At 41.6% G+C, this 12934-nt stretch overlaps 1 protein-coding gene and 1 long non-coding RNA gene across 2 annotated transcripts; one reads left to right on the plus strand and one right to left on the minus strand.

Annotated features, from left to right (window-relative positions):
• Nucleotides 1-5624: 5624 nt before the first annotated feature.
• LOC123073605 (fasciclin-like arabinogalactan protein 10) lies at nucleotides 5625-6554 on the minus strand. Its single transcript, XM_044496678.1, has one exon. It carries the CDS (start codon nucleotides 6521-6523, stop codon nucleotides 5900-5902), a length of 624 nt encoding a protein of 207 aa, XP_044352613.1. The 5' UTR covers nucleotides 6524-6554; the 3' UTR covers nucleotides 5625-5899.
• A 5661-nt stretch (nucleotides 6555-12215) lies between these two features.
• LOC123073606 (uncharacterized) lies at nucleotides 12216-12712 on the plus strand. The gene is made up of 2 exons (XR_006435705.1): nucleotides 12216-12346; nucleotides 12433-12712. It is a non-coding gene; the product is annotated as an uncharacterized lncRNA (long non-coding RNA).
• The last annotated feature ends 222 nt before the right edge of the window (nucleotides 12713-12934 follow it).

Genomic DNA, 12934 nt, shown 5'->3' on the forward strand with positions numbered 1-12934 from the left:
AATGCCACAAACTTGCCCGCCCTCTGCCTGTGCAGGATGCACCTTCTGTCAGATTCAGTCACAAGCCCACAGAAACTAGGGTCTAGCACAGTGTCAGGAGTTTGCTGCAAATGCAAAAGCGTATCTATATCAAGAACAACTCACATATATCAACTTAAATAGAAAAATCTCAAATATCTTCAAACCCTAACCCTAACCCTAGAACAGAACAGACAGGAGAGGGAGAGGATAGACTGAGCTGACTTACAAAGTACTCCATCTGCATGCTGCTGAACTCGCTCATGTACTCGTCATCGTCGTCCAATGTCTCGTTGCTGTTCGGCCACGACGGCATGGTCGCGGCGTCGCCGGAGCGCGAGAAGAAGAAACAGAAGCAGAGGAGAGCAGAGAGGAGTGGAGTGAGCTCGGGGAGAGTGAGAGAGCTGGTGGGGACGAGCGGCCCGGTCGGCCAGGTTATGACTTGGTCCCGACCAGGTGCGACCGACGAGCGGCTCTAACGGCCCCGCGCGCGCGTCGTTAGCCGTTAGGCGGGCCGCCCGCCTGGGAAGTGGGCCGCTCACGTCAGAATCGCTGTTAAAACGGTCAAAACCACCATTCAGTCAACCTGGTAGTTTTTAGTCACGTTTTTACGTTTTTTTGGTAGTTTTCGGCCACTTTTAAAAAAGTGGTAGTTCTGTGGGACGCGAACCCCTAAACTCGTAGTTTTTTGTCAAACACTCATGAAAAGCACATATGTACACATAAAATTTCAATAGAGCCGACTCAATTAATTTCTCTATCGTATTCCAACAAAATCGTTCTCGGCACCTCAAGTATACTTTCTCTAGTGAAATTCGACAACAAATACCTATTGTCCATGTATGTTGCATGACAACATAATATATGGAAATTCCTAGCTTCATCGCGGGCCATGTACACTACAAGACAATGTATAAGATTACTATTCTTTTCTAAACTCATATTTTAGGTTTTTTCCGATCTTCTTAGGTGGTGGTGGGCATGGTGAGTTTTTTTTCATGTAACAGATAGATTTCGAAACTGCAATGCCGACATCGCCATTTGAAAGTCTTGTGGTCCAAAGCAATGCATTGAGTAACCATTAGCATTGAATCATTAGAAAAAGTAGCACAATGCTCGTAGGTTGCTACGAGACTATAAAGAAATAAGAATTTGGACCACCGGTTTAGGAGATCATCAAAATATGTTGGTGTATTGCCGCTATTTTACAGTTCGTGACTAAAAAAGAGAGAAAATATATAACAAAAGATCTTTCTGTAGTTTGATGTATAATGGGAAGAAACTGGAGGGGAAGAGAAACTAAAACCAAGAGCATGATTTGAATCGAGTCACATTTCTTCATTTGTTACTTGTATTTTTCACAACAATGGTGTACTCACATTAAGTTAGTGGCACACTTATTTATTTGTGTTATGTTAGAAATGTGACTAAAAGTGTGTTTGTTTACTTATTTCTCTTGGAAGATTGCTAGTCCCATGGGTGTATAAGTGCAGTTGTTTATTTGTGTTGTTGGTCCAACATTCTTGCCACATCTTTTATTAGAATGGTTCTTAGAACGTCGGTTTTTCGACAACGATTCTTGTCACATCTGTAATGGAAACTCTTAGGGCACGCAGGTGCGGGGGCACGCAACTGCAAAGCCCAGCGCCAATGCACTATTGCCTTGTGATTCGAGAAGTCATTGGTTCCAGTAGGGTTTCTAAAACTTAGAGTCCTGAAACCTACATATTGAGTTTGGAAACATAACGATTTTGTCATTCATTCATATTTAGCTTTGTTAGTAGAAACTTACCAAAGTTTGAAAAAATCATCAAAACATATGCAAAATGAAGCTTACTTCAAAGGCCTCGTCGCAAGCTACACGATTCTGAAAAGAAAACATAATTCGAACATTTCATTGAAAATATATGAAAGTGTTAAATTTGGAAGCCAAGACAGAAAACACACATCAGGGGCTTGGTGCCCCAGATCTGCATGCCACAAATCCTCTCCCACAATGGTACTTGTTCCTTTGAGACATCAGTCCAGGGATAGAGGCCAATGGGCTGACCCTGAGACATAGGAATAAATATTTAATTAGTATTTTTGCCAGCGCCAAGGCTGATATGTCTCGCTTACGCGAGACGGGAGAACACTTCGCCTCAAGGGCTCACCTTACTGGACAAGCCCCATAGCGTGATTTTGGGAAGCTTTTATGCACTAGTACAAACCCATTTTAGAATATCTTGAATGTTTTTTCTTTTCGTTTTTTATGTTGTCTCTATCGCTATTCATCAGGTTTTCTTTCGGTTCCTTTTCTATTTTTTAATTTGTGTTTACTTTTTATTATCAAATATAAGTCGGACATTTTATGTATATATGTTGAACAATTTTCGAGGTACACATTGAACATTTTGCAAAATGTGGATTGAACATGTCTCTTAATAAATAACGAACATTTTCAAACACATGTTTGAACATTTACAAATATGCCATGCACATTTTTCAAAATCATGGGAATTTTCTTGTTTTGTGTTATGAACGTATGTTTTAAATGGCACGGGCATTTTATATATGTTATGTACATCTTTCCTAATTTATGTGCACATTTGTTTACATTTCATGAACAATATTTACAAGTTTATGAAATATATTTTAAATGCCTGAACATTTTACAAATTCATGAAATATTTGTTGAATGGTACAACCATTTTTCAAAGGTTACTTGAACAATTCTTATATATTTTCATGAACATAAAAAAAACAATCGTGAAAATAATATTTTAAATGCCACCAACGTTTGTTGAGTGGCAATTGCGTGAACAGATAGTTACATTTCATGAACATGTCTTTAACGGGTGATTAATATTTATAGAAATTATGTATATTAATTTTTGAAATATAGGATTATATAAAATATTTTCAAAATAAAAATAAAATAAAAGTTATAATAAATAAAACCAAACTGGTAAGCGAAGGAAACAAACTAATTTAATACTAATTTAAGACGGCCTACTAGACGATGTGCCCTTTTATACTAGTACTTACAGTTGAAGAGGGCTTATGCGTTAGGTTAGGTGAAGAGTGGTGCATTTAGGCCCTAGTTTCTAGTCACGATCAAGATCACACGCGCACATAGATCACTTGTCGTCCTGCGTTAGATTCAAGCAATTGATTTGTTTGCTCCGCTTTCTGTAGATTTGAAAGTATTGAAAAATTTGCAACAATGTTTATGAATTTTCAAAATGTTAGAGAATTTTAAAAAATATTCGTGTAATATAACTAAAATTGGGCATTGCAAAATGTTCATGAATTAGTTCTGTTATCAATTTAAAAAAAGTTCTGAAATTTTATAAAATGTTCGTGAACTTCAAAAATATTCATAAACGTTTATAAAATTCAAGAAATTATAATTTTTTCATGAATTTAAAATTGCTGGAAAATTAAAAAATGTTCGTGAATTTAAAATATGTCAGGAATTTTGCAAAATTTCATGGTTAAAAAAAATACTTCCAGAACCAAAGATTTCAAAACCAGAGCGTACAACAGAACATGGTTCGGCCGATGCCGGAGTTCGCTATTAGCTGGCTATATGTTGGGGCCAATAGTGGTCGCAGCTTGTTCCTTCTCTTATGCTTGATTGTGAATTTATAAAGAAAATCATTAATTTGAAAAAATGTCCACGAACTTGAATTTTTTTGCACAATTTTAAAATGGTGCCATTATTTAATTTTTTTCCATATTTCAAAAACAATCCATGAATTTGAAAATATTTGTGAACTAAAAAATATTGCTTAATTAAGAAATATGTTCATGGATTTTTAAATTGCTTCAAAATTAAAAAAGATCCAACATTTTCTAAAAAAAACGATGGTGGATTTTTAAAGAATGTCCAGGAATCCTATATACCTGATTAGTTGATTCCCAGTAACTCTAATTTTCACAAAAACTACAGCCCTCCACATCACCAATGCAACTTCAACATCCACTAACACTATTTGTTAGCACATGCATAACCTAATTTAATTGTTGCAACTCCAATGGTCCAGCATGCATGCGTACTCTTTGCTCACACACCATTACTTTCAAAAATAGTAACCTTTGATTTAGGTCAGTTCGTTCATCCATAATTCACCCAATCAAATTCCCGCAGCAATGCACGGGAAAATCACGTAGTTTATAAAACTTCAAAAATTCGATAAAATTTTCCGGTTTTGGAAATGATTGATTATTTAAAAAATAAGGTACGATATTTCAAAAGCTCACAATTTTTTTACATGCAGATTTTTTTGGAAATTTCAAAAATATTCTGAATTTCAGAACATGTTCATGAATTTGAAAAATAATTGTGGGTTTTTAAAATGTTGATGAATTTTAAAGGGTTCGGGATTACATAAAACGTTGGATGGACCGACCCTACCCAGCTAACGGTTTGTTCGGTATAAGAGCCCCGCAGGCCGAACTTTTGGGAGATGCCAGGGTCCATAAAAAGAAGTAACAGCACAATCAGTTGTCTCAAAAAGAAGGCACTTGTTACATTCTTCCTCGATCGACTACCTTTGCACCCGCAAAAAAAAAAAACACGCACACTGCACAGGAGGCACGCCCCAACCTGTAGTTGTACTCGGTTCACGTCATGAATAATCATACGAAACTAGAAACACAAAATTAGTACAGTAGCAGAAAAAAAAAGATGTATGAAGCCTTCGCATTAAGATAAAATCCAGACTTGTGCATGCATGGTTCAACGGGGGCATCCTGCAGGGCCACCTTACATAATTGATGGACCATGGCAAGTTTAATTCAAGTACCATGGAAAATTTCTTTTTTGTATCATGGCAAAAATAATTTACATACACGGCATTTTTCCTATACAAAGCAGTTTAATATGCATCTACCATGGCAACTTTGTTCATATTTTCAGTACGCCACTACAATGCCTAGTTCATTGACCATGTCATGGCAAAAACGTTATGTGGATTAAGATATGCCAAAAGAGTACGCATGCCTCATACTCTAGTTTGTGGTATAAGTTAATTTTTATTAATTAAAGCATGAAAAACTTTATAAACTAGAGTACGGCAAACACATATCATATTTTTCACAAGGTAGAAAGATATACCACAAGGCCAATGTGTATTATATCCTCACCAAATTGCTATGCGTTACATATTTTTGCGTATTTTTTCCACTGCATTTTTTTGTAGTCTCAACAGTTTTAGGATGTGGTGTTTTGAATCTACAGTAAGACATGGCAAATACGTACTAGCTTTTCCTAGCCGTGCCAGTGCAAGAGGGACGTCTTTTGGGCCAGCGTTAATAAGGCTTGTTTTTTGGGCTAGTACTTGGCACGTTTTTGGCCCAGCCTTGGATTGATGCAGACGCTATTAGCGAGCGTTGGGGGGTTGGGTCGCGCTGTTCGATTGATCGAACCTACCCAGCTAACGGTTGGTTCGGTACAGGAGATATCAGGGTCCATAAAATCAAATTAACATCACAAGCAGTTGTCTCTCGGGGGTGGCCGCCATGTTTGGTTAGGTCATCCCGAAGATCTTTCTTTCGTTCCTGTAAACATTGTGACGCTTTAATAAAAAGCTTCGCGAGGTTGTCTCAAAAAAGAAAGCAGATGTCTCAAAAAATAAGGTAATTGTTACATTCTTCCTCGATTGACTGCCTTGGCACCCAAAAAAAACGCGCACAATGCACAGGAGGCGCGCCCCAACCTCTAGTTGTACTCAGTTCACTTCACTAATAATCATAGAATACTGGAAACACAAAATTAGTACAGTAGCAAAAAAAAGAAGATGTATGAAGCCTTTGCATAATAAAGATAAAATCCAAACTTGTGCACGCATGGTTCCACGGGGGGCGTCCTGCAGGGCCACCTTACTCAATTCTCAGATCAGGCCGTCGGAGCAGCGGCGGCGGCCCCATCCTCAGCGGACATGGTTTTGATCTTGCCCTTGCCCTTCCCCTTCCCCTTGGGCCTCCCAGCGGCAGCGCCGGCGGCGCCAGGGCCGAGTAGCTTGGGGCACAAGAGCGGCGCACTGATCTCCATGATGGAGACGGTGAAGGGGCGCGCGGCGACGACCTTGACGAGCTTGGCGACACTATCGGCGCCTGGGGAGCGTAGGTACATCTGGCCGTCCTTGTCCTTGGAGTAGTCGATGGTGCCCATGTCCTTATCTGTGTTGGAGAGCATGGTCTGGAGCTTGGCAACGTTGGTCTTCATCTCGCCCAGCTGGATGGGGTCGAAATACTTGATGAGGACATGATGCTGGAGGATCGTCCGCTGCTTGGCGGCCGGCACCGCCAAGAGTGGCTTTACGGCCTTCTCGGGGACGACCAGCACGGAAGCCGACTTGAGCCGGCTCACGTCATCGGCGACCTTTGTCTCCTTCAGGAGCCTCAGGAAGGTCGCGTACTGGGGCTTGTCAGCGAGCATCTGCGCCACATCGATGGCAGCCAGCGACGCTGGCGTCGCCGCGGCGAGGAGGAGGATTGCAAGAAGGACTTTGGACGCCATCGTGGTTGATTGTCGATATGACGGTGATGGTCGAGATGTATGGCTGATTATAAAGGCTGGGGTTATTGCTATTTTTGTCGAAGAAGGGTTTGTTTCCTCCAAACATTCTGCGGACGGCAAGCCATTGGTTTCGGGTAATTTCAGACCATGGTTTCTATTAATGGAAATCGAAGGGAAGGCCTCTCTTTCTGCAAAAAGAAAAGAAACTTCCATTGGTTCACATATTGTGGCCACTCCACATCTATATGCCGGTTCTCCATCCTTTACGTGTTTATTTATAGGTATTACTAAAGAAGGGGATAGACGGGGACGTGGAGTTTTAACCTAGTTCAAGATTTTATATTTGCATTTTTATGTGGTTCAAGATTTTGTATTTGCATTTCCATATCGTTTATCACTTCTATAGCGATGTACTACATTATTCCTGATTATTATTTTTAGAATTTTTGGGCATGGTGCACGCTCTTTGATGAAATTCGACAGTGGCATCGTGTCCCAGCTGGTGATGGTGTGATGCATTTTTTGCTCTCTCGATCCACCGATGGAATTAAACTGCGGCACCATGGAGTAGCCCGATCGGTCTTGGCGCAAAGCCAGCATCAACAAGTAGCAGGTTCGGCCGCTAGTGACATGACTGTCTTGGCCCGCTTCCGCCATGATCAAGGAGTCGTCTTGCCTCGTTGCCGCCGTTGACAATCCGCCCGGCCATCGCCAACAGCGTCTTGGCGTACTGCCAAGATGAACGTGGAGTCGGTCAGCAACGCCGCCAACGAAGTCCTCCGGCGTGAATATAGACGAGAAGTTGTCACAGCATCATGTCTCGTGGCCGCCGGTGATGAGATCCTTCGGTGTGGCCTTGGATGAGAGGTAGTAGTTTCGTCATGCCGTTCAGCCGCCGGGGACGAGGTCGTTCGCCACACCAAGGCAGCGAAGGAATCGAATCGGGAATCGCTGGCTGGCATTGAAAATTGATAGGCAAAGTGAAGGACACGTGACATCCAGCCAGACAATGAGACCTGGTCTCCATCCATCGTATCTCTCGTGCTTTTTTTCATTTGACTCTCAATTTTCAATCTATTATATGTTTTGAACTCAAAGTTTAATTTATGTTGTGTTTGCATATTCGTGATCCTTGTGAGGAGGGCTTTGAAACAAGACCACCTTTGAATATATACCTTATGACAATTTTTAATTTTCACAAAGTTTCAACTAGTAAAACTCGATAAGAACGAATGATCCACCACCAGAGGCGGTCGTCGGCAGGCAGGTAACCCAGACGGCCCTTGGAACACTTGTCACCGACACAAACTCTCCAGATCACCACCCCGCCTTCCGTGGTAGGAGAGGAATAGCTACCGGAGCCACCGCCCGCACCTCACCATGGCACCCGAAGAGCTCCCTGCATCTCTGCCCCCACCAGCCCCTCTAGCACCGGGAGAGAGAGCCATGCCGCTTTTGTTCACTGGAAGGGGCTTTTCCACATCCTCCAACACCGGCAGCGGAGAAACGGGGGAGGATTTGTGCTCGGTGGCAGCTAGGGTTTCGCTACCCTAGTTGCCCCTGGAAGCAGTTTCTTGAGCGAACGGTCTATGCGACATCTGATCCTAAGTGCGAATCTCAACGTGATGACATTTGGCAGTTGCGGCGGGGGCACTGTTTGCTCAAATGCACCCCCATGAGAGAACGACACAAATGTTTGCTCTATTATTAGTCTTGAGCAAATGAGTCCATGTGTGGCATGGCGTTCCTACGTGATGTAGCATAGCAATTGCTGAAAGCATGTGTACCAACTTCTCCATGTAGCATGGTATATTTTCTGCTTGTACCATGGCAATCCGCACTATTAGTGTTGCCTCATGATAAATCTTTGTACTACAACATGGCAATCTTTTTCTGTTAGCATGGCGATTCATGAACATAAGAGTAATTTTCTCTTCTATAGCATTGGAACCTATCTCTGTTATAGTATGACAAATCCAGCACTGCTATTAGGGGACTAAGTTCTCTCCCAATTAAAGTCATTTCTTTTTCACTTCAGCTCTGCCCTGACCGATGGACCAATTGGTGGCCCGCCTGCTGAAAATGATGCTGCGGTGCCGAACTACGCGTCGACGGCTGATGCACGCTGCATGACTTGATACATGACTTCCCCAAGTCTATAGATAAAAGACGAAAGAGGAAGATCTTTTCCATGACTATGGGCCACTGACGGTGTTCTCAAGCCAGCCGAATTTTTCCAAGGTTGACGGACGGCAGACTTTGACCATTAACCAGAGTCTCGAAGACCCTACCACTACCGTCCCCTATAATACAAGGCTGGTAATAACGTTATACTAATACTATGCAGCTAGAGAAGATCAGGGAGCGCTCTTCTTTTTCTTCTTCTTCTTCTTCTTCTTTTATGGCACGCGGTGTTGCCCCCATGGCACTCATCTGCTGTTGGTTAGCATGCTCGGCGGCGGCCCAAGGTAAATAATTAGCTACTACTCGCAGCTCAGTTGCCTGATTAGGATGATGACTGATGATACATGCAGTTGTTCCGGACGGACGCCGTGAGCCAAGGAGTCCGCCTGCGCCACTGCCAGGGAACCACAACCCGGTGGAGGCTCCAGCCGAGATTGCGTCGCCACCACCGCCTATGGAGACAACGGCGCTTGCGCCGCACCGCAAGACCCTGCAGCAGGCTTTTTTGCGCGTTCCTCATCTATGAAGTACTGTCGCTCCGATATGTTCTTGTCTATGCATGTACGGTTGATGATAGTGCCAATTAAGCTAATAAATATAAGACCACAGGACGTGTAATCTTACGTTCTTGGTGATGAGGCCTCTTTGCTGTGTTGCCGACTGAAAAAAAAAGTGCACCCGAAGAAGTGCGGTGAGGTTCTCTGTGTGCCGTTGGGTGTGTGTGGGTTTGGGGGGTGGGGTGCTTTTTTCTCTCTCAGGAGTCAGGACACAAGATAAATACCTGAAACTTTGCAGCAAAACATTAAACATAGCACTATTAGTCCAGCCTTGTAGATTTTTTTGGTACATATTAAATAGCTAAATGATCAAATTCGTTTAGACATTTTTATTGCACTACATAAATATCCAAAAACCTCTAGGCACTGTTTAGACATTTTGTTTCAACTATGGTCGATATAATTCAAAGTATGGCCAAAATTGCGAAGGAAATTCGCACGCGCGTTTACTGAACTCCACAGTATTATACTCATGAAGCTGGATCATAGCCAAAATATGGTCACTCATGTGCTTGCTTTTACCCATATAAAGGAGAATTACAGGAATGGCGTGCCACATAGGATAAATAAAAAATATATTTCTTTGAGGTGAAGATAGTGAACTAGCATGGATCTTTATAGGAAATCGGACAATTAATCTAGTTGAAGGGTACACCTACATGGTGGTTCAAAAAAATCTACTCTCAGATAAAAAAAAATTCTACTCTCCTTTTCCCTCTTATTTTTGGTAACAGGCACATTGATTAGACGGCTCATAAGAATGGTCATACTCTATGCCCTTACAAATGATCGACTTATCAGCGAGAGATAAATCCAGCAAAAAAAATGCCTCGCCATTGAAACAATTCAACCAAATGCATCATCAGATCTCAACTTTTTCACCCTTTCAAGTCAACATGAAAAAAATATTCAATCGACTCTACCACGGGGATCCCGCAACCGCTTACCAAGCGCCCACCCTTCGAGTCAGCACATAAGGCAACATATCGGCAAGGGAAAATCAGCCCTATAAAAAGTATGATAAGTACTGTAGCACCAATGCATGTGTCAACAAATTTGAATGACATAGTCAGAAGGACATTTATTATCAACATGATGTCATTTCTTTGATAAGAAACTAGCCCATTGTGTTCTCATATTATTTTTTCCACATCACCATAAATATATTTTTCTTTGAAAGGAGGGTGTACACTTAGATTCTTGATAGAATGATGCAAGCAACCCATTTATTGCGAAGTTTTTAATTCGGTAACGAAGTTCAAAAATTATAAGAATTGGGCCTTAGTGAAAAAACAAATAAGACTACATAAATGACCACACTTCTGCATCACTTCCACCCCAAAGGTGTTATCTAACAACATGTTTGGTTCGTGGGAACTAGAAATGGGGAATGTGAGTTGAGGGGTATGTAGATTAAAAGACCTTTGATTGATTAGAGGTAATGAGAGTTTAAGTTGGAAAGGGAGTGGGAGTTGAGGGAGCTAAATATTTCTTTCGATGGGGTACTATGTTAATTCACGAGTAAAGGTCCATCCCAGACTAATTCCGGTTATATACCAAACAAGGAAATGAGAGTAATAATCTACTTCCCATGCCATAATCCCAACACAAACTCCAACCCCCGTACACCAATGGTTACCGAACAAAGTGTGAAAATTGGGTTTTTGCATTCACTAGTTGGAGAGCAATCCTTTTATTTCTTCCACTGTCTGGTGAAAAATAACAACAACTTAATAACGCCAATATCACCTACCCGCAAAATTCATAAAGCAAAGGATTGGTATATTTTTTATAGGAGGGACCTCTGTTTCATGACTCTGACTAGGAGACTCTTGACTTAGTTGGTCTATACAAGACAAAAGAAGGCCAGCTTTCCATGACTACTTTTTTCACTAATTCATTGTCGTCGAGCCTCATTTTTCAAGGTGCCCTTGTCGACGGATAGCATGGCAGACTTTGACCATGAATTAGAGCATATCGACAAAGTCGAGTCTCCAAGACAAAGAAGATAGTATAACCATCGCCAGTGTAGTGCATTACCACTAACATGCCCTAAATATGATATAGCTCAGAAGGAGAACAACTTAAGGTACATGCCGTGTTACAAAAAAGGAAGCTTTTGCTAGCATAGTCGTATAATTGCTTATTCCGATTATTGTGATCTTGTCACATATTATTTTTTAAGGGGTACTTTATTCGATATTATGATTATGATTTGTCTAAATGAAAGCACTGCAATAACTACGATGCTACACTGCAAATTCGACTATTTCCAAGTTCAGTTCCTGCAGAACCTGAATGGATAAGAGCACAATCTTCTAAGATGAATCTGCATAACATCGTTTTTGAGCCAACTGTTTCCATCTATATATATGTAGTTGTTAACATAACGTGAAGCTGATGTGTGTGCATGGTACGTATAATTTATAAGACATCATTTCTATGTATATTCTTTTTTCCTTCTAAGTTATACAATATGGTTTTCTGTGTGGTTTCTTTCATTCTTATAGGAATGATTTTATAGACGATTCACAGAATGATTTAACATGCGATGGTTCGGTGGCGTGCCGCAAAGCCATGCCCGAAATCTAGTATGATATTATGGCCTATATATTATTATAGTTCTATGTTTGTAGTGAAGTAGGCCCTATTTTAGAGTTTGGCACAGGACTTCTGATTTTGCCGGCTTACCTGCTGCTGCAAGCTGCCTGACTGGGAGACTCTTGACTTGGTAGGTCTAGTCTATACAAGACGAAACAACAAGATCTTTCCACGACTACTTTGCCACAAATTTCTTGTCCTCAAGCTGCATTTTCCACACGGCAGATTTTGACCATGAACTAGAGCAAGCATTCATATCTGCACGGTCAAGTCTCCATGACCAAGAAGAGAGCGCAAGTGCCCGGTGTAGTCTAGTACCGTTCCCTATTTAACATATGGCCCACAAAGTGAACAACGTACGCACTGAGAAGCCGGGCAGATGAGAATATGCACCGTTCTTCTTCCCTAGCATTAGCTATGGCGTTCCTAGCTATCGTTTACTGTTTCATGCCGTCGCCATGCTCAGCAGCGGTCCAAGAAGGTACGTAAAGAACTGTGTGCATGCCATTTTTGTAAGGGAATTTTCTAAGATGAGGCGGCCGGAATGACGATTGATCATGTTCATAGGTGTAGCTGTTCTGGACGGATCCCGTACGCAAATCATTGGTCCTCGGTCGCCGAGGTACGGGCCGCCGAGGCAGCCAGGCTATGAGCCACCGGCCGCTGCCGCCACTTATGCCACACCGTAAGACCATGTAGGTGGCTGCCAAGGCTCCTCATGCATAAAGCAGGCCGAAAATCAGAGTGTATACAGTGATAAATAAAATCCAGACGATTAACTACTGAGAAGTTGTGATATTAATTATTAGTTGTAAAAGTTATGAATAAAGCTATGTTGTTATGTTCGTATGAATAAGCTTTCAGTCATATATAGGATAACATGTGTGTGATTGACTTGTCCCTGCACTATACCCGAATCGTCTGTACATCTTCCAGTGTATAATTTAGTCGGAAACACGGTAGAGGTCTTTTTTCAAGTGCCTTTTGCCGAGTGAAGCACACATGAAAGTCTTCACCTAGCGAAGATCAATCTATTTTATCATTGAACTAAGAACAAGAGCATGTCAAT

This window comes from Triticum aestivum, chromosome 3D (assembly GCF_018294505.1).
Source record: "Triticum aestivum cultivar Chinese Spring chromosome 3D, IWGSC CS RefSeq v2.1, whole genome shotgun sequence".
Lineage (NCBI taxonomy): Eukaryota > Viridiplantae > Streptophyta > Magnoliopsida > Poales > Poaceae > Triticum > Triticum aestivum.

Bases quoted from the DNA above. Each gene is read 5' to 3' on its own strand.
- LOC123073605 (XM_044496678.1), bottom strand. From the start codon at position 6,523: ATGGCGTCCAAAGTCCTTCTTGCAATCCTCCTCCTCGCCGCGGCGACG.